Source organism: Aotus nancymaae, unplaced genomic scaffold (genome assembly GCF_030222135.1).
Source record: "Aotus nancymaae isolate 86718 unplaced genomic scaffold, 86718_ANA_hifiasm-v0.15.2.pri h1tg000018l, whole genome shotgun sequence".
NCBI classification, from domain to species: Eukaryota; Metazoa; Chordata; class Mammalia; order Primates; family Aotidae; genus Aotus; species Aotus nancymaae.
Window position 1 is genome coordinate 10,051,186 of NW_026988430.1, and position 21,020 is coordinate 10,072,205.

Sequence of the window (21,020 nt, forward strand, 5' to 3'; positions counted from 1 at the left end):
CCAAAGACAGCCGCGCTCGGAAGCCGTTTCACAGGAGGGCAAGCCATACTGCCAGAGGCAGGGTGAGAACACGTGGCCTGGAACCACGCTGTATTATCCATTGCCGTATATCAAATTACCAGAACTTAGTGGCTTAAAACAACAGACGCTTATTGTTATACTCTCTGTAGTCAGGATTGCAGGGGCAGCTGAGCTAGGTAATTCAGCTTTGGGTCTCTCAAGACATGGGTCGGGGCTGCAAGTATCAGAAGGCTTAACAGAAGTTGGCAGGTCCACTTCCAGGCAAGGCAGCACACTCGCCCCGTAGCCTGTCCATGGGACTGCTTGAGTGTCCTCAAACCATGGCAGCTGGCCTATCCCACAACAGGTGATCATATAGAAGCCATAATGCCTTTGCTTTTTTCTTTTCTTTTTCTTTCTTTCTTTTTTTTTGAGACAGAGTGTTGCTGGAGTGCAATGGTGCCATCTCAGCTCACTGCAACCTCCACCTCCCCGGTTTAAGCCGTTCTCCTGCCTCAGCTTCCCAAGTAGCTGGGATTACAGGCGCCCACCACCACACCCGCCTAATTCTTTGTATTTTTAGGAAAGATGGGTTTCACCATGTGGGCCAGTCTGGTCTCCAACTCCTGACCTCAGGTGAATGGAGGGCAGTGGAGAGCTGTGTTTGTCAGGTCCTGGAGCAGTTACAGAGGTGCCTGGGGAGTGAAGATGGCAGGTGGTGTCACTGCCTGATGGCTGAGAGACAAAGCAGGGTCCAGTGCTGGGACCCCTCCCAGGTCAGCCTGCAGGTCCACATGTCATCTTTCCTGACAGGTTAATGAGAAGCCCCTCAAACACGTTCTGCCCCAGGACCTGGGCAGCCTCTCTGGGAAGGTCTGGAGAGGCTGCTGCCCCAGCCTGCACTCATAGTCACCTTGACTGTGCCACATCCCACTCCTGCCTTCTTCAGGGATGGGGGGAGGGCTGCAGTGAGTTGATTTCTGCACACAGCCACCGAGCCTTCTGCACGGGATTGTGCTGCACAGGTGGGCTGGCTCCAGCGAGAAAGAATGTGTGTCCTGCAGATACTCAGGGGTCTTGTGGGGCCACAGGCAGCCAAGTTAGACCAAGGCGCTAGAACTACAGATAAGCACGGTGCAGAGGCCCTCCATCCCTCCTCCCTGCTCCACGCTGCCTCCCTCTCCATTCCCTCTGCACAGACTGCTCTTCCCCATGCCGCATGGTAGGGAATGTGGCTGGCTCTGGCTCCCAGGTAACTTCTCAGGGTTCCAGCCCCTGGGAGTTAGGGTATGTGTGTCTCAGTGTCAAGTCCAGCTTCCAGGGAAAGGGCTAATTGGCTGCACTCTGTCAGCGCCCACTTCTGGACCAGCCCACGGCAGAGTCTGGTTGCACAGGACCTATGTGACATATGGTGCCTGTTGTCACAGAGCTCTGGGCCAGGGTTTCATCAGGGCACTCGTCTGCTCTGCACCTTGGAGGCAGCTGTTTCTCAACATTGAAACCACTCAGGAAAGACAGTTCCTCCTACTCCACCTCCTCCTTCTCCTCTTGCTCCTCCTCCTCCTTCTCCTCTTGCTCCTCCTCCTCATCTTCCTCCCCTCCCCCTTCCTCCTTCTCCTCTCCTCCTTCCTCCTCCTTCCTCCACTTTCTTCCTCCCCTTCCTCCTCCTCCCCTTCCTCCTCCTCCTCCCTCTCCTCCTCCTCCCCCTCTTTCTCCTACTCCCTTTCCTCATCCTCTTCCTCCCCTTCCTCCTCCTCCTTTCTCCTTTCCCCTCCCTCCTCCCCTCCTTCCTCCTCCTCCCTTTCCTCCTCCTCCTCCCTCCTCTGTTTTCTCCTCCTCCTAATTCCTTTTCTCCTCCTCCTCTCACTCCTCCTCCCCTTCCTCCTTCCTCTTCCTCCTCCTTTCCCTCTTCCTCCTCATCTGCCTCCTCCTCTCCCTCCCCTCTTCCCCACCTTCTTACTCCCCCACTTCTGGCCCAGTCCTGCCTAGTCCTTTTCTCTGCAGGAGGGAGCCTTGGAGGAGATCTTGAAAAGCGGAAGAGTTGAGAAAAAATGAGACAGTCTTGCTGAAGGCTTTTCTGGTTGTAAATGATAGAAACACTTTGAACTGACCTAAGCCAAAGACAGAATTTCTCACAAGGAGGGCAGCAGATGGTGGTAGGAGCATGAGCCGTAGAGTGGGCTGACTTTAGATCCTGATTCCATCTTATGAGCTGGGCAGGCTTGCCCATCTATTTCAGTTCTTTTCGTCCCAGTTCCCTCATTTGTAAAGTGGGGGTATTAGTAATACCTGTCTCATAGGGTTGTAGGGAGGTATGGGACTATAAAGACTTTGTAGGGCACTTTGGGAGGCCAAAATGGGTGGACCACTTGAGGTCAGGAGTTCAAGACCAGCCTGACCAACATGGTGAAACCCCGTTTTACTAAAAACACAAAAAAATGTAGCCGAGCATGGTGGCACGTGCCTGTAGTCCCAGCTACTTAGGAGGCCGAAGCAAGAGAATCACTTGAATCTGGGAGGTGGAGGTTGCATTGAGCTGAGACTGTACCACTGCACTCCAGCCTGGGTGACAGAGCAAGGCTCCGTCTTAGGGAAAAAAAAAAAGACTTTGTATGGCAGAAGGTGTGGTACCTTTCCTCACTCATCATAAGGGTCATGGCTGACAATCCTATAACCAGAGACAGGGTAACAGGAAAAAAAGCATAACAAATTTATTTAATCAAAGTTTTACACGACATGGGAGCTTTCAGAAATGAAGACCCTTAGGTGAAGCACAGTGGCTCATGCCTAGCACTTTGGGAGGCTGAGGTCGGTGGGTCACCTGAGGTCAGGAGTTCAAGACCAACCTGGCCAACATGGTGAAACCCTATCTCTACTTAAAATACAAAGATTAGCCCTGTGGCGCCAGAGCTCTGGCGAGTCACTTGTGAGTCAGAGCTTGGGCGTGCAGGGCTATAAAAATATATATATTTTTAAAAAATACAAAGATTAGCTGGATGTGGTGGCACATGCCTGCAATCTTAGCTATTCGGGAGGCTGAGCCAGGAGAATCGCTTGAACTCTGGACGCGGAGGTTGCAGTGAGCCCAGATCTCGCCACTGCACTCCAGCCTGGGCACAGAGCAAGACTCTCTGTCTCACACACACACACACACAAGCCAGGCGCGGTGGCTCACGCCTATAATCCCAGCACTTTGGGAGTCCAAGGCAGGCGGATCACCTTAGGTCGGGAGTTCGAGACCAGCCTGACCAACATGGAGAAACCACGTCTCTACTAAAAATATAAAATAAGCCAGGCGTGGTGGCGCATATCTGTAATCCCACCTACTCGGGAGGCTGAGGCAGGAGAATCACTCGAACCTGGGAGGCGAAGTTTGCAGTGAGCCAAGATCGTGCCATTGCACTCCAGCCTGGGCAACAAGAGCGAAACTCCGTCTTAAAAATAAAAATTGAGCCGGGCATGGTGGCTCACGCCTGTAATCCCAGCACTTTGGGAGGCTGAGGCGGGCAGATCACTAGGTAAGGAGTTTGAGACCAAACAGACCAAAATGGTGAGACCCCGTCTCTACTAAAAAAAATGCAAAAATTAGCTGGGTTTGGTGGCACGTGCCTGTAATCCCAGCTACTCAAGAGGCTGAAGCTGGAGAATTTCTTGAACGTGGGAGGCAGAGATTGCAGAGCCGAGATCATGCCACTGCATTCCAGCCTGGGCAATGGCAGAGTGAGACTCCGTCTCAAAAAATAAAAATAAAAATAAATTAAAATTGAAATTAAAATTTAAAAATAAAAATAAAAGAAGGAAAAAAAAGAAAGAAAGAAATGAAGACCCTTAGTCCCAGCTACTTTGGAGGCTGATGCAGGAGGATTACATAAGGCCAGGAATTCAATACCAGCAAAGGAAATTTAGTGAGACCCCCATCTCTTTAAAAATAAGAAAGAGGGCCAGGTGAAGTGGCTCATGCCTGTAATCCCAGCACTTTGGGAGGCCAACGCAGGCGGATCATGAGGTCAAGAGATCGAGACCATCCTGGCCAATGTTAGTAGAGACATGGTGAAACCCCGTCTCTACTAAAAATACAAAAATTAGCTGAACATGGTGACGCATGCCTGTAATGCCAGCTACTCAGAAGGCTGAGGCAGGAGAATCACTTGAACCCAGGAGGCAGAGGTTGCGGTGAGCCTAGATTGTGCCACTGCACTCCAGCCTGGTAACAGGGCGAGAGTCCATCTCAAAAAAAAAAAAGAAGGCCGGGCGCGGTGGCTCATGCCTATAATCCCAGCACTTTGGGAGGCCGAGGCGGGTGGATCACGAGGTCAAGAGATCGAGACCATCCTGGTCAACATGGTGAAACCCCGTCTCTACTAAAAATACAAAAAATTAGCTGGGCATGGTGGCGTCTGCCTGTAATCCCAGCTACTCAGGAGGCTGAGGCAGGAGAATTGCCTGAACCCAGCCTGGGTAACAAGAGCAAAACTCCGTCTCAAAAAAAAAAAAAAGAAAGAAAGAAAAGAAAAGAAAAAGAAAGAAATGAAGACCCCCAAACCCAGGGAAAATTGTTTTTGTTTTGTTTTGTTTTGTTTTGACAGAGTCTCGCTCTGTCGCCCAGGCTGGGGAGTGCAATGGTACAATCTTGACTCACTGCAACCTCCGCCTCCCAAGTTCAAGCAATTCTCCTGCCTCAGCCTCCCAAGTAGCTAGGATTACAGGTGCCCGCCACCACACCCAGCTAATTCTTTGTATTTTCAGTAGAGACGGGGTTTCATCATGTTGGCCAGGCTGGTCTCAAATTCCTGACCTCAAGTGATCCACCCGCCTTGGCCTCCTGAAGTCCTGAGATTACAGGAATGAGCCACCGTGCCCAGCTAGCTGTCTGTTTTTATACTCAGGTTTGGTAAAGAGTGCACAGCTTGTAGAAATGTGACTGGACAAAGGATGTGATCTAATGGTGATGGGCCGAGGGTACCCAGGAAGGCCATCTGCTCAGATTCTTCTTGGCCTCTCTGTGCAGTGTTCCTTCCTCCCGCTCTGGAATGGTCTTCAAGATAGACAGGAGAGTGACCTGTCTAGTTTTATGGCTTGCTTTTGAGGAGAGGGGTTGTAGTTTCTGTGACCTGCCTTGGGGAAGAAGAATTCTGGTTTCTCTGTCTCTCTCTGGGGGAAAAGAAGGGCCGGAGACAGGAGGGCAGCAGAAGGGCAGAAAAACTTTGCTTCTGAGGGCTTCCAATCTCCTTTCGTTCAAAGCTCTCTGCAGCTGCTCAATACGTGTTAGCCGTTGTTAGTTTAGACGGGAACTCTCACTTCTGAGAGAACACCAGCTCACTGTGGTCTCAAGGCAACTCTATGAGGTGTCCATAGCTACTGTTCCTGTCTGGCCAGTGAGCAGACCGGGGCTCCCTCAGTTCTCCCCAGTAGCGGCAGAGCCACGTCCATCCTGAGCCTCGCCCTGCACGCGGCTGCCCCCTTGTGGCAATGGCCGTGCAGTGACACTCCTTTGTCTGTTCTCTTCTTTTAAGGTTTGGCTGCCCAGGCTGAGGGTGGAGGGGGATTTTGGCCCCAGATTTTGGAAACCCTGGGAAGTGATTGAAGGAGGAGCTGCAGCTGAGGAGCTCAGTTCTAAGCTTTGGAGACTGGCAACGTTCTGTCCTGGGGTGGTTCCAGAAGCGATGCTGGGCAGACCGCCTGATCCCACCCACTGTCTTTGTCTGAATCAGTGCTTCTCCACCTCGGCTGCACCCAGCGGGAATCACCTGGGAATTAAAAAAAAAAAATCCCCATGCCTGGCCGGAAGTGGTGGCTCACGCCTGTAATCCCAAAGCTTTGGGAGGCCGAGGAGGGCAGATCACGAGGTCAGGAGTTCAAGACCAGCCTAGCCAACGTGGTGAAACCCCGTCTCTACTAAAAATGCAAAAAATTAGTTGGTCATGGTAGCACCCACCTGTAATCTCAGCTATTCGGGAGGCTGAGGCAGGAGAATCGTTTGGACCCAGGAGGTGGAGGTTGCAGTGAGCCGAGATGGTGCCATTGCATTCCAGGCTGACTCTGTCTCAAAAAAAAAAAAAAGGCCAGGCACAGTGGCTCACTGTAATCCCAGCACTTTGCGAGGCCAAGGTAGGTGGATCACCTGAGGTCAGAAGTTTGAGACCAGCCTGACCAACATGGAGAAACCCTGTCTCTACTAAAAATATCAAATTAGCTGGGCGTGGTGGTGCATGCCTGTAATCCCGGCTACTCAGGAGGCTGAGGCAGGAGAATTGCTTGAACCCGGGAGGCGGAGGTTTCGGTGAGCTGAGATCAAACCATTGCACTCCAGCCTGGGCAACAAGAGCGAAACTCCATCTCAAAAACAAAATAAAAAGTCCCCGTGCCTGAGCCACCCACCCATCACTGGAGTGGCCTAGGCATCAGTGGATTTTTTTTTCTTGTTTGGTTTTGTTTTGTTTTTTGAGACAAGGTCTCACTTTGTTATCCAGGCTGGAGTGCAGAGGTGTTATCACAGCTCACTGCAGCCTTGACCTTCGGGGTTCAAGAGCCCCCTACCTTAGCCTCCTGAGTAGCTGGGACTACAGGCACATACCACCATGCTGGGCTTTTTTTTTTCTTTTCTTTTTTTTTTTTTTTTTCATAAAGAGCAGGTCTCACTGTATTGCCTAGGGTAGTCTTGAACTCCTGGACTCAAGTGATCCTCCTGCCTCAGCCTCCCAAAGTACTGGGATTATAGGAGTGAGCCACAGCACCTGGCCTACCAGTGTACCTTTTTAAAAAACATATATATTTCATTGTACTTTAGGTTCTGGGGTACATGTGCAGATCATGCAGGATTTTTGCATAGGTACATGCATGGCAATGTGGTTTGCTGCCTCCATCCTCCTATCACCTATATCTGGCATTTCTCCCCATGTTATCCCTTCCCAACCTCCTTACCCCTGCTGTCCCTCCCCTAGTCGCCCCACAACAGACCCCAGTGTGTGATCCATCAGTGTACTTTAAAGCTGCCCTGGGATTCCAGTGTGCAAGATTCCAAGGTGAAGAAGCGCAACTCTAGATGGGCCAACTCCAGTGTCACCTCCTATTCTCCTTTTGTTCTATTTATTTATTTGAGACAGAGTCTCACTCTATCACCCAGGCTGGAGTGCACAGGGGTGATCTCAGCTCACTGCAACCTCCGCCTCCTGGGTTCAAGTTAGTTTCCTGCCTCAGCCTCCAGAGTAATTGGGCTCACAGGCAGGCGCCACCACGTTGGCTAATTTTTGTATTTTCGTAGAGATGGGGTTTTGCTATGTTGGTCAGGCTGCTCTCGAACTCCTGACCTCAGTTAATCTGCCCACGTCGGCCTCCCAAAGTGCTGGGATTACAGAGGTGAGCTACCACACCTGGCCCCTATTCTCCCTTTGGTTTCCAAGGTCAGCTCCCACCATGGCCCCTCTCCCTGAACCTGTGCTGGTCATGGCCTCCTTGTTGGAGACCCAGTGGCCTCTGCAGGGGTCTAACCCCATCAGCCACTCTTCTCCTTGGTGTCCCCACTCCGCTCATCCTGCTGCTCTGACAGAGTCTTCTCTGACCACTGTGTGTCCAGTATTCTCTCTCCCTCCTGCTCGGCTCATTACCTGGCCAGGGGTTTAATCGGATACTGATGAATGTGTCCAGCCTGGACCTGCCTTAAGACCCAACCCCATAAGTCAGTGGCGTCCACAGCTGGAGGTCTTGTGAGCCCCTCAAACTTACCATGGCCCCATGTGAGCAGGTCACCCCCTCCCGCTTTCTCACCTGCTTCTCGTCTTGAGCGCCTTGTCTTCTACTCAGGTCCCAAGCCCAAAGCCTAGACCCTCCTCACCCGCCCTGCCCACACCTTCTCCATCCAGCGTATTGGTCAGCTGCATGGCCTCTGTTCCCTCAACCCCTTCCACTGGCCTGGCCCTGAATCACCCTCTCCACCTCCTGTCCACCCCTGTCTCCATCTCCCAGTCAGAGAGACCGCCCCCTTCAACGGCTCCCCTGTAGCCCCCATGACCCAACTCCTCCTGCTTCACCCGCCTTGCTTCCTACCACACAACCGTGTGTCCAGGCTCAGCAAGAAGGCAAGTCTGGGAACCAGAAGGTATGAGCTCCCACATCTGCAACACACAAGAGTGACACACAGGAGTGACAGGTGTAACACAGGTGCAAGAGGCAGGTGGTACAAGGTCATTCATCAGACAGCCAGGCACCAGGAAGCTGGGGGGGCAGGGGTGGTGATGGGCTGTGAACTGTAGCCCAGGGGTCCTCTAAATCCACTCTGTTCAGTCTGGGGCCCTCCTTGGTCTCCTGGGTCCCTCCACGGATGCCTCTCTCCTTTGGACATTCAACCCCCATCTTCCCACCTCCTCTGTCTCTCGTCTTCCTTCCTCCAAGTCTCCTTCTCTTGACTTTCCATCAGCCCCAGGCCCATCCCCAGCCCTCTGGGCCTCAGTTTTCCCCTCTGCATAATGAGGCTAACAAAAGTATCTACTGCCCTGGGGTGCTGTGGGAATTTCATAACCTTGCATGATGTCTGGTGTGCAGGGGTGACAGTGGCTTGAACCATGGAGAGACCAGATGTGATCAGGCCCCAGGCCTTCACTTGCCCTCATGTCAGTAACACACCCCACGGCCGCCACATCCCCAAGCCCTGGCACAGACATCCTCACTCAAGGATGCGTCTCGTTTTCTTTCTCCATCCAAAATCACTAACCTATCTGCTCTTAAAAGCTGAGCTCAGCCCGGGCTTGGTGGATCACTTGAGGTCAGGAGTTCAAGACCAGCCTGACCAACATGGTGAAACCCCGTCCCTACTAAAAATACAAAAATTAGCTGGGTGTGATGGTGGGTGCCTGTAATCCTAGCTATTCAGGAGGCTGAGGCAGGAGAATTGCTCAAACCCGGGAGGCGGAGGTTGCAGTGAGCTGAGATCGTGCCATTGCACTCCAGCCTGGGTGACAGAGCAAGACTCCATCTCAAAAATAAAATAAAATAAAAACAGAGCTGGCCGGGCACGGTGGCTCACGCCTGTAATCCTAGCACTTTGGGAGGCCGAGGTGAGTGGATCACCTGAGGTCAGGAGTTCAAGACCAGCCTGGCCATCGTGGTGAAACCCCATCTTAAAAATAAAAAAAATAAAATAAATAAAAATAAAAATAGAGCTGAGCTTAAATATGAGCCTGGGCAGAAGTAATCTTCCCTCCTTGCCCTGCCAGAGTTCCCTGTGCTGGTGCCACTCTCACAGCATTCACTTAGAGAGTGTGCCTGGAGAGCTGGCTATAGGTTGGGCTCTATTCAAAGCACTATACTAGCGGTGACTCGTTTAAACCTCACAGAAACTCTTGTGAGGTCCATGTAATCCCTTTACAGATATGGCTTGGAGGCACAGAGAGGTCAAGCAGTTGTCCAAGGCCACACAGAAGATGACAAAGCCAGGACTTGAATCCCCGCAGTTTGGCCCCAAGTCTTTGCTCTTATCTACTCAATACGCTGCTTGTCCGCAGGCAGAGGGGCATGGGAATCCTAATGACAGAGTGGCCTGCTGAGCACCCACTCTGTGCCGGGCACCATGCTGAGCACTGTGGGTGGTTAACGCCCCGGACCTCCCCACACCGAGCCACTGGCCACCTGTGGTTTGCATCTGAGCGCAGTGCTTGCTGGCTGTTGGCCCTCAGCACTGGCCCCTGGCAGGAGCACACTCTGGGCCCCTCTGCCTGGTGGAACTCATGCCCTCACCCTGTCCAGCACGAGCTTGGCTCTGGTGACTTGTGGACTGACTTCCCTTGGGATATAGTTGGAGTCTCTAGCATCTTTCTGCTGCATTGTTTAACCTAGCGTCTGCTATCACAAAAAGTCACAGACTGGTGGTCTAAGCAGCTCTGGAGGCCGGAAGTCCAAGGCTGGCTGCTGGGTTTCCTCCCAAGGCTCTCTCCTAGGTCTCTCGGTGCCTCCTCCTCCCGTGTCCTCAAGTGGTCATTCCTCGGCATGTCTGTGTCGCCATTCCTTCGTCTTAGGACAGAGTCTTCTTCGCCCTGCACGCGGCTGCCCCCTTGTGGCAATGGGGCACATAGGATTAGGGCCTACTCCTCTGATCCCATTTTACGTCGGTCACCTCTTTAAAGACCGTGTCTCCAAATACATTCCAAGGTACTAGGGGTTAGGACATCACCATGTAGTTGTCAGAGGGATACAATTCAGCCCATGACACCCAGGGTTTCAAACTCAAATGCCAGGCAGGAACGCGTATGAATGAACTGGGCTGGGAAAGACTTGGCTTCCTCATTCATTTGTTCCCACTTTTGAGGGGGACACAGGTAAAACTCACTTTCCTCTTTACTATGTGAAATACAAGGACATGGACATCTGTTCATGACTGTATCCTAGCTTTCTAGAACAAGTGCCTGGCTCCAAGAAAGTGCTCAATAAATCTGCTGAGCAGGAGAATGGACAGAGCGGCCCTGGGCATTGGGGAGTGGCGGGGATCATGGTGAGGCCTGGCCAGGGGGTCAGCAGGCACTTGGCTCCAGTCAACTGTTGTCCAATCTCCTGGAATCCAGACTCATGTAAATCTGTTTTTCAGTGCTAGCAACTAATTCACGAAAACTAAAACCATCCTGCAGACCTGTTTGCAGCCCCTGCTGTCTGCCTAGGGCATGCACCCTGGGCCAGCAGAGCAGGGCCTCCCCGAGCTCAGCCTGGGGCTGCTGGGCTCTCACTCAGGAGACAGGAAGCCTGGGGGCTGGGACCGGTACACTCAGCCACTCAGGGCCCCACCGCCCACGGTTGCCTCTGCAGGAAGGCGATGCGCTGGGCGCCATGGAGAAGCTGTGCCGGCAGCTGACATACCACCTCAGCCCCCACTCGCAGTGGAGACGGCACCGGGGGCTGGTGAAAAGGAAGCCACAGGCCTGGTGAGTTACAGTCCCTGGGCGGGTCTACGCCAGGCTGAGTGTGTGATACAGGGCACCCCTCCCAGGAATGTAGATCTGGGCGGGGGCCAGAAGGGGTGGTCATAGAAGCCGCCTGAAGGAGGTAAGATGGAAAGAGGATGGGGAAACAGTTAGAGGGGGACCCTGGTCTGGTGGGTGGGAGCTGGGGAGCACGGGCCCACTGAGATGGGGTGGACAGGAGGAAAATGTGAGAAATTTCTAATTCCTGGTGTACTAAAAGTGGGCACTCCCGGCCAAGCACAGTGGCTCCTGCCTGTAATCCCAGCACTTTGGAAGGCTGAGGCAGGTAGATCACTTGAGGTCAGGAGTTTGAGACCAGCCTGGCCAACATGGCAAAACCCTGTAAAAATACAAAAATTAGCCAGATGTGGTGGCTCATGCCTGTAATCCCAGCTATTCAGGAGGCTGAGACAGGAAAATCCTCTGAACCAGGGAGTTGGAGGTTGCAGTGAGCTGAGATCGCGCCACTGCACTCCAGCCTGGGCAACAGAATGAGACTCCGTCTTAAAAAAAAAAAAGAAGTGGGGCACTCCCTACTGACCTCCCCAGTTATCTTGGATGTCCCAGGGGGACCCAGACCTCAGCCATGTCCCTGGTCCACACAGCAGCAAGAGGTTTCAGCCTCCCGAGTAGCTGGGATTACGGGCACGCGCCACCATGCCTGGCTAATTTTTTTATTTTTAGTAGAGACGGGGTTTCACTATGTTGGCCAGGCTGGTCTTGAATGCCCTACCTCAGGTGGTCCGCCTGCCTTGGCCTCCCAAAGTGCTGGGATTACAGGCGTGAGCCACCATGCCCAGCCCATTTGTTCTTTTAACAAACATTTGTTAAGCTCCTCCTGGGTGCCAGGCAGTATCCTAGACACTAGGGTCACAGTGGTGAACAGGATGGACTAAATCCCTGTTCCTCCTCTAGCAGGGGAGACAGACCACACACAAGACTGTGTGAGAGTGGGTGATATAGTAGCTGGGGTGTGGCTACTAGGAGAAGGTGATGTGTGAGCTGACACATGGAGAAAAAGCAAGCACGGGCCATCAGAAGAGTTTGGTGAGAGTTCCAGCAGAGGGTACAAAGGCCCCGAGGCTGGAAATGGCCTGGTGTGTCTGCGAACCAGCAGGAAGGCCAGTGTGGTGGGGGCGGGAGGGCAGGAGAGGTGAGACCAGGAGGTGGGAGGGCAAATCAGAGGCCCATGCTTGGATTTCACTCAGGTGCCATGAGATTGCACCCGAGGGGAATGAGACCTCATCACATGGCTTCTGAATGAAGAATGCACTGAGCATGCATGTGTGTGGGGAACCAGGAGAGGCCGTTAGGTTCCAGCAGAGCTCAAACTTCCAGCTTTCCAATGCTAAAGAATGAGCTCAGTCTCTTCATGGGATTCCAGGTTCCAAGGGCCCCCTGTCCTGCTCTATTCCATATATGTCCCCTCTACCCAGGTGGAGCCCCTCCCATGGCCAGCACCATGAGAGCCTTACACTCTTCGTCCACCTGGCAATGCTCCTCTCCAGGATCCATCTCCTGGTTGTAGGGGTGGGGTGTCCAGAATAGAAGGAGGCACCAGAGCTCTTTGTTCTCCATGAGGGAGGGGGCCAGCCCTTCCCTCCCTAGTCTGCGGGGACCTGCAGGGATGAGCTAGCAGCAGCACCAAGGCCTTGCCAGTCTTTGTGAGGGCACACCACTCCACCACAATGGTCATTTGCAAAGAGGCAGGCGCGCTTCCTCCTCCAGGAAGCCTTCAAGGCTCCCTTCTACTTGCTTTCTATGGTGTCATCACAGCCCACAGGTTCTGTGTCCTACATGCCTCTCAACCCCTACCAATCTTCAAGGTATATACCACACCCATAATCCCAGCACTTTGAGAGGCCGAGGCAGGCAGATCTCGAGGGCAGGAGATCAAGACCATCCTGGCTAACACGTTGAAACCCCATCTCTACTAAAAACACAAAACATTAGCCGGGTGTGGTGGCATGCACCTGTAGTCCTAGCTACTCAGGAAGCTGAAGCAGGAGAATTGCTTGAACCCGGGAGGTGAAGGTTGCAGTGAGCTGAGATCATGCCACTGCACTCCAGCCTGGGCAACAGAGCAAGACTCTGCCTCAAAAAAATAAAGAAATGCAGGAAATGGCCAGCGTAGTAGCTCACACCTGTAATCCCAGCACTTTGGGAGGCCAAGGTGGGTGGATTACCTGAGGTCAGGAGTTCCAGACCATCCTGGCCAACATGGTGAAACCCTGTCTCTACTTAAAATACAAAAATTAGCCATGTAGTGGTGGCAGACACCTGTAATCCCAGCTGCTCAGGAGGCTGAGGCAGGAGAATCACTTGAACCCAGGAGGTGGAGGTTGCAGTGAGCCGAGATTGCACCACTGTACTCCAGCCTGGGCAACAGAGACTCTCTCCAAAAAAAACAAAAAAAGAATGCAGAAAATGAACATCTCACCACTGCACCTGGGCCTTGGAGCCACCAAATAGACTGCAGGGGTGCAGGGGCAGGGGGCAGAGGGTGTGCGGGAAGGGCACACTTGCCATCAGCTTGAACTGCTTTGGTTCTGTCCCAAGAGCAAGCAGGGAAAGCAAGGAGCAAGGCACTCAGCCTCCAGGAGTCAGCAGCTGCCACCAGGCTCAGAGGCCCTGAGCCCTGCCCTGCCTGCTGTCCTACAGGGTCCTCCTATCCTCCTAGGGAACACTTCTGTGGCGAGGAAGATGGTCTTGATAGAGGGGCCTCAGAGAGCCTTTGTGCCATTCATGGGGGCTGAGCTGCCAGCCAGTGTGGTAGAAGTGGGAAGCTGAGCCCAAGTGATTAATATAACAGCCAATGTTGTTTATTCATCACTCACCTATACAAGGCACTATTTTGCACTTATGAACTTACGTCATATAGCAGCCTGATGGTACTTTTAACTCAACTTTTCCAGTAAATAAGGGCAGCCACAGACCTCAGGCTGTGGCCAGCTGGGCCCTGACAGCTGAGATGTGCAGCAGTGTCAGGGGACTGAAGTCCCTGGTTGCACCCACCTCTGCATATGGCATCCAACCTGCAAGTTTTTTGTTAAAAGTGGTCCCTGGGTGGGGCGCAATGGCTCACACCTGTAATCCCAGCACTTTGGGAGGCCGAGGCAGGCGATCACAAGGTCAGGAGTTAAAGACCAGCCTGACCAACATGGTGAAACCCCATATCTACTAAAAATAGAAAAATTAGCCAGGCATAGTGGCCCATGCCTGTACTCCCGGCTATTTGGGAGGCTGAGGCAGGAGAATCGCTTGAACCCGGGAGGCGGAGGTCGCAGTGAGCTGAGATCGTGCCACTGCACTCCAGCCTGGGCAACAAAGTGAGACTCCGTCTCAAAACAAAAAAAGAAAAGTGGTCCCTAGTGTCAGAGCAGAGGCTGGCTCCATAGCAGCGGGCACTGCAGCTTCTGGGGGAAAGGCCTGCCCATGTGCCTGAGGCTTGTTTTTCCCTTTTCCCTTCAGTCTCAAGGCTGTCCTGGCGGGGAACCCCCCAGACAACACAGTGGACCTGTCAGGCATCCCACTGACCTCCCGAGACCTGGAGCGGGTGACCAGCTACCTGCAGCGCTGTGGGGAGCAGGTGGACAGTGTGGAGCTGGGCTTCACAGGCCTCACGGATGACATGGTCCTGCAGCTGCTGCCTGCACTCAGCACCCTGCCCCGCCTCACCACACTGGCACTCAACGGCAACCAGCTGACCCGGGCCGTGCTGCGCGACCTCACTGACATCCTTAAGGATCCCAGCAAGTTCCCCAACGTCACGTGGATTGACCTGGGCAACAACGTGGACATCTTCTCCTTGCCCCAGCCCTTCCTGCTCAGCCTACGCAAGCGATCCCCAAAGCAGGGCCACCTGCCCACGATCCTGGAGCTGGGTGAGGGCCCAGGCAGTGGGGAGGAGGTCTGGGAAGGGACAGTAGGCCAGGAGGACCCTGGAGGGGGCCCTGTGGCACCTGCCAAAGACCTTGAGGGCAAGGAGACTGTAGCTGCAGCTCAGACGTGACACGGAAGTGAGGGGCCTCACCAGGGAGTCCTCGTGGGGTAGAATGGCCAAGGCAGGCGGGGTAGACGCTTCTATCAGGTGGGCTAAGGCTATTGCCAAAAACTGGCCTGGGCAGCCCACCTACAGAGGCAGACCATAGCATCTGGGGAAGAGGACTTGTGATACTTCCCATTGGTCCTCTCCATCTGCCCCCACAAATCCCATTACCTGCCATTTGGCTCTTCAGTCATTCCAGGCCCCAGAGACCCTTCTGAGCTCAGCCCATGGCCTTCCCCAAAGACTTGTGGAAATGGGCATATTGCTGGAGGTACTGGAAGCCTGAGCCAATGTGAACACCAAGAGCTTCCCCCAGAGAAGGAATACAGCAGGGCCCCTACGTGCATTACATTTTTCATTCGGGGGAAAGACGCTCCAACCAGATGACCGTGTCCCCACTCAAGGGAGGTGGGAATCTAGCAAAACTCCTGTAACTCTAGAACCTGGGGAAGGGGTTGGTTGTCAGAGACCCCAGTTCCATCTATGCTAGGGGTGGACAGAACATGGTCTATCTACTAATGGAGCCTTAGTCTCCATTTCTGAGACCCACCTTGAGTCTAGGCATCCAGCCACAGGACCAGATATTGCTATGCCCTTTGACACAACAGCCTATGATGCCATGTGGTGCCCATGCATACCGGCATCTAGTCCTGCTCAGAAATCCCATATCCACCTTCCCTACAGGTGAAAAACTACCAACTTTTGTGTGGGCTCTGGTGCCCATAGCACGGAGGCCAAGTGACAAGCCTGGCTTCCTCGTCACTTACCAGTATGATTTCACTGACTTAGGCTGTAAAGACCCTTTCCTGTAACTCACTAACACATTCCAGAAAACCTACTGCAGAAGGTAGGCTTTAAAACCTTAAAAACCTAGGACTATGAAGACCAATCCCTTGGCAGATCCAGGATGGCTCCCAAAGGATCCTCATTCAGCAAAGGTTCTCATCTTACCTCCCCTTACCCAAATGTTCTCCTAGTGAACAGGCAACCCCTAGATCCAGGTAGTTCAGTCCAGGGAGATTGGGAGCAATCACTCTTCAACCTTGTGGGCAAACAGTATGGGGCACCCTCTGACAGGCCTTGGTAGGCAAGATTCCAACACAGGAAGACCTGTCCAGATGGGGCCTAGACTATGGGGCCCTGCATGCTGTTAAGGTTGTGGTTAGGAATGGTGCAATGCTGCAGGGGCTGGGAGAAAGCTACACCGAGGGACAGAGACCAGAGTAGCAGGAGCCAAAATCGTGGAGGCCGTAAATGCTTTGAATTGTTGCCTTCGGTCTAAAGCTGTATAATAGGGGGTTAAGAGCTTAGGGTGACCACAGGGAAGTTTACAAGCTAGAGCCCTAATATCTGGACTGCTAATATCTGACAATAGTAGGCGAAATTTACTTTTTCTTCAAATACACATTTTTAAGAATCGATACAAAAGACCATCCTTTATTGTAGTATTAGTTCATGGTAACTGCATGAAAACATTTCAGGAGGAATTTACAATTTCCAGCTTAAAGGACTTGGCCCCCCCCAACATAACCTACTTAGGAAAGTCCATTCATTAAAAAAAGGAAAAGAACCTCCTGTTGGGCAGGATGGCAAGGGACAAAGCTAGAACTTGGCCTGTGCCTTTGGAGGCTGAGGCAGGACCACCTGAGCCCAGGAGCTTGAGACCGGCCTGGGCAGCATAGCGAATCCGTCTCAACAAAAAAATTGTTTTTAATTAGCCAGGTGTTTTGCTGTGAGCTGGAGTCCCAGCTGTGAGGCGGGAGGCTTGCTTAGGCCTGGGTGATTGAGGCTGCAATGAGCTGTGATTTTGCCACCACACTCCAGCCTGGGCAACACAGCAAGACTGTCTCAAAACCCAAAATACTCAAGAATGTAATGATACCCAATGTGCCTTGTCTAGAAAAATTTGCCAAATATATCTCTTGGATCTGCTGAGCATGTCCTCTGATACGCAAGGCAAGCATGTTTCTACATCCAGTGTTGAAGCCCGTTAAGGTTTTCAGAATCCAAATTGATGGCAGCTACTGGTCCTTGGGACTGACATCATCTGGGAATATAACCTGCAAAGAAACTACATTTCAGTCTCACTTTCTGCACCAACTAACAGTTATTCACAGGGTAAGCGATATCTTCAGAAAACCGTAGGTTCACCACTACACAATCTGCCGGTAATTCCAGCTATTTTGGGTGATTTCATCATTTGATATCTTTTTCTTCAAGTGAGTTTTAACAAGATCAGCTGTTTGTTTATTCCACTGTGGGGTGGAGGGGGCCATTGGCTAGCTCAAGGCTTACCTCCTCTTGGGCTGAGATGCTGCCACCAGCCCTAAAATTGCACTCCATTCTCAAAACCTGGGGGAATGGAGAAAGCACACACACCTTAGAGATTGCAGATGCAGAGCAGGAAAGGCAGTTCTGATGATAGCATTAATGACTTTACAAATTAAGGCCCATCCTAACAAAAGCCCCTTAAGACCGTATTAGAGGTAATTTTTTGCAAATTATTGAGAACTACAAATCTTAATTAGCCTGTCGGGGGGCGGGGCGCTGCAAATTTTTTTTTTTTTTGAGATGGGGTCTCACTGTTGCCCAGGCTGGAGTACAGTGGCAGGATCTCAACTCACTGCAACCTCTGCCTCCCAGGTTCAAGCAATTCTCCTAGCTCAGCCTCCCAAGTAGCTGGGATTACAGGTGCACACCACCACGCCTGGCTAATTTTTGGTAGAGACGGGTTTTCACCATGTTGGCCAAGGTGGTCTTGAACTCCTGACCTCAGGTGATCCACTTGCCTCTGCCTCAGCTGAATTCGGCCCCCCACTACCCTGCCAGGCTGCCTAACACCGGGCCACAGTGCCCGCCGCAAAGGCCACGTGGGCACCAGAGCCGGGGAGCCACGCCATCTCAACAGCTGCCCTCCACCCTCTAGCCAGGCTTTCTGGGATCATCTCCCCAGAAACCATAAAAGCTCAAGCTCTTTATTTGCTCTTGCCCTTAGCTACTATTCCCAGATTTCAAAGTGCTGGGATTACAGGCCACCGCGCCCAGCCACAGGTGAGTTGTAATCTATATTTTACTTGCATCACTTTAAACGTCACAAACCTAAGATTACTTTTCCTTTTCACTTATGAGGAAAACTACATCTTAGCAGACAGGCAATTTGCTCAAGACTAAACAGCCAACAGGTAAAAAGAGCAACTCCTCTTTCTAGCTCTTCCACCCTGGCTCCAATGCCACCAGAAACCAAAATCAGTATCTCTGGGATAGGCTACACTGTCACAAGGTATTAAGTTAACCAAATCCAACTGCCAATATTCGACCTGACAGCTAGGCATTATCAACCACTAGCCTCCCAGCAGACCAAGGCTTACCTCATGGAAGGCTTCTGGCTCCAATACTGAGCTGCCAAACATGCTGATGAATCCTTCACGAATTTGCAACCTAGGTGAATATAGATAGCAATTAGGTCACCATTCAGACAAGTTTACTCCTGGGAACCAGCAAGAGGTTTAGACTTGACTGCAATCAGACAAGAGTAGCTTTCGTCAGTTACCGCTTCTGACGGCACTTCCTATTAGTGATTTCATCAGAGCAGTCAAGCATCTCCCAACTCTCCAGTACTGCTCCAACCGGAGATCTAGACCCTACCTGAAACTTAAGCTAACACTGCCTTACAAGAGCCTCTGGAGACATTTCTTAACGAAGGAGTTTGTTTCTGCGTGTAACTTCGCTTTAAATGCAGTTCTAGGTTAGGGCTGTGGCTGAAGCCGCCATCTCCAGTTTCTATTTAAGTTCCACACATGCAATGCCTTGACACATGTTATAAAAAACATATACACTTACACCTAAACGTAGAAAACTGTCAAAACTCCAATTTCCGTGCATCCAAGATGACAAAACTACTTTACATATTAAACCTGACCTCAGAGGGCCTCTTACCTCCTGGCTATCCCGTTTTCAGCACTCTGCAATGGGTATGCAATCTGAAACAGGGAGTAAGGACAGGAATTCAGGGCAGGCTCTGGCAGTTATGGTAAACTAAATTGTGGAGATTTGAGCGACTGCGGTCAGATAGGCGTTAAACTTCGTCAGTTATCGCTTCTGACGGCACTTCCTATTACAAGTATCATCACGACAGTCGAGTAAGTCTTCCAGTAATAGCATTTCAATCTTACCGTCGTACAGCACCTTAGGAGTACCCCTAACGGGAAGCCAACCCCAACTTACCCTGTTCTCTCGGGTTTGCACACTGTCCATGGCGGGCCCAAGAACCGGGTCGCAGACTTCAGGCTCTTGCAACTGTGGCCCTACCACAAGCGTGATCCATGAGCCTCAGCCACGGCAGCCAGAGTCGACCCCGCGCTGCCCTGCCAGGCTGCCCAATACCTGGCCGCAGCGCCCGCCGCGAAGGCCACGTGGGCGTCAGAGCCAGGGAGCCACGCCATCTCAACAGCTGCCCTCCGCTTTCCGGGAACATCTCCCCAGAAACCATAAAAGCTCGAGCTCTTTATTTGCTCTTGCCCTTAGCTACTATTCCCAGATACCTAGAGAGCCTACCTACATGACAAATGGAGCGAAAGGGTCGCTCCTTCTGCAAACCAAGCCCTTAAGGAGTCGGAATATCCCATTCCTCACAAAAGGAGGGGGACGCTGACAAAGACTTACGGGAACTTTCCCCCTAGTAACGATACAGACCGCCGCGCTACCCAGGGCTCCCCCTCCTGTTTAGCCTATGGTCTCTTCCACAGCCCCGGGAATTCTGGGTCTCAAGAAGCGCGGCGCGTTCCAGGGCGCCTGCGCGATGGCTGGAGCGCGGTTTTTGGGCCCCGCCTCCTCCACGCCCTAGCTGGGTGGTCTTAGGCCAATCACTCATCCTCTGTCAGCTTCCGATTGGTAGTCTGGAAAACCGACACACCCGCGCCCCAGAAGATCACGTGAGATAACACAGGTGGAGATAACACAGGTGAAACCCTATAGAGCCTTGGCACACGGCAAGCATTCATCCTAGTGGCTCCTCCTGAATCTATTGAGGGTCGCCAAATACTCTCTCCACAGCTATTTTACGGTATCCACGGGGTCTCTCAAACCCCCGCGCACTGACCACCCTTATCACTCTTTAGCACGACATTTAGGAAACGAGCGGACGTCTGATCTGGATCCAAGTCCATCCTCTCCTCGCCTCGAGGGTAAAGCTCTGCCCACCTCATTTCTTCTCTCGTTCCCTGGGGCCTCTTTCACCTATGTCCCTGTCTCACCTTCCATGGAAAACTCTCTCTACTGAGGCTTTCCTTTCAGCCTATGAACATGCTCAGCTCTCCTTGGAAAATAATCCATGCAAACACCTTTTGCACACACACGGTTATACCACGGGAGAGAAATTCATTTTGACTGCAAAAAACTGGGAAGGCAATCTTTTAAGACCTTTAGAACTGACCTCAGAAATAAGTGTAGGGTTTTAATGTAGGTGGGGAGCTTCCAGCAAGAGCCAGGTCAAGGGATCAAGCACGAGGTCTCTTGGCTTGCATGAATTTGGGGAGAGTGCTAAAGAGGGTGGGGCAACAGGTGGAGGGGAGGAGGTGTCCGGAAATGCTTGGGCAAAACCTTGAGGGTCTTGGGATACCAGCTAGGGCATTCTGTGGTACTGGGGAGCCTCTCAAGCCTTCAGAGCACAAAGATGACATGTTTGTCTTGTGTCTTAGGAAGGCCCCTCTGGCTGCCCTGCAGAGAATGGCTTGGGAGGGGTGGAAGATGAGCAAGAAGCCCAGTAGGAAGAGAAAGCAAGAGAGGTGGCTTTAATGGGTCTTCCCAGGTGCCTGCCTGAAAGCAGGGTGGTTGTGGAAAGCAAAGGGTGTCGTGGTGGAGAAAGGAGAGGTGGCTGTGTTTGCCCATGTCCACCACCATATATCTGCCACAACAATGAGCACAGCACCTCAGCCAGCTGCCTGTAACCAGGTAGAGGATTGTCCGGTAAGGGTGGGGACACAGCAGCTGAGGGTATCTGTGCCCAGGCACGGGCAGGAGCAACCTAGTCC

At 52.3% G+C, this 21,020-nt stretch overlaps 2 protein-coding genes and 3 non-coding genes across 6 annotated transcripts in view; 1 reads left to right on the forward strand and 4 right to left on the reverse strand.

The window, feature by feature from the left end:
* The window catches only part of LRRC75A (leucine rich repeat containing 75A), a 49,735-nt gene extending 32,812 nt beyond the window's left edge, over positions 1-16,923 (forward strand). Inside the window, exons 3-4 of one of the 2 annotated variants that reach the window (XM_021674757.2) lie at positions 10,789-10,904; positions 14,415-16,923. In XM_021674757.2, coding sequence (XP_021530432.1) covers positions 10,789-10,904; positions 14,415-14,955 — 657 coding nt within the window. In that variant the 3' untranslated portion in view covers positions 14,956-16,923. The remainder of the gene's footprint in view (positions 1-10,788; positions 10,905-14,414) is intronic. The other variant, XM_064378271.1, reaches the window with a different exon arrangement.
* On the reverse strand, positions 16,408-20,948 carry LOC135275750 (uncharacterized). Its single transcript, XM_064378272.1, has 6 exons — positions 19,375-20,948; positions 19,216-19,295; positions 18,928-18,971; positions 18,360-18,429; positions 17,287-17,343; positions 16,408-17,051 (listed from the first exon to the last, which is right to left on the reverse strand). The coding sequence occupies exons 1-6, from the start codon at positions 19,478-19,480 to the stop codon at positions 17,013-17,015; spliced, it is 396 nt and encodes a 131-aa protein (XP_064234342.1). The 5' UTR covers positions 19,481-20,948; the 3' UTR covers positions 16,408-17,012.
* LOC135275782 (small nucleolar RNA SNORD65) lies at positions 17,121-17,193 on the reverse strand. The gene has a single exon (XR_010343366.1). It is a non-coding gene; the product is annotated as a small nucleolar RNA SNORD65 (small nucleolar RNA).
* Positions 18,512-18,582, reverse strand: LOC135275775 (small nucleolar RNA SNORD49). The gene has a single exon (XR_010343359.1). It is a non-coding gene; the product is annotated as a small nucleolar RNA SNORD49 (small nucleolar RNA).
* Positions 19,054-19,125, reverse strand: LOC135275776 (small nucleolar RNA SNORD49). Its single transcript, XR_010343360.1, has one exon. It is a non-coding gene; the product is annotated as a small nucleolar RNA SNORD49 (small nucleolar RNA).
* Positions 20,949-21,020: the final 72 nt, after the last annotated feature.

What these genes read in the sequence shown, in the direction of transcription:
- LOC135275750 (XM_064378272.1), bottom strand. Translation starts at nt 19,480, where the DNA reads ATGGTTTCTGGGGAGATGTTCCCGGAAAGCGGAGGGCAGCTGTTGAGA. An exon ending in GCGGCGGGCGCTGCGGCCAG is followed by an intron (nt 19,296 to 19,374) that starts GTATTGGGCAGC and finishes CGCTTGTGGTAG; the next exon opens with GGCCACAGTTGCAAGAGCCT. An exon ending in GAAAACGGGATAGCCAGGAG is followed by an intron (nt 18,430 to 18,927) that starts GTAAGAGGCCCT and finishes ATATTCACCTAG; the next exon opens with GTTGCAAATTCGTGAAGGAT.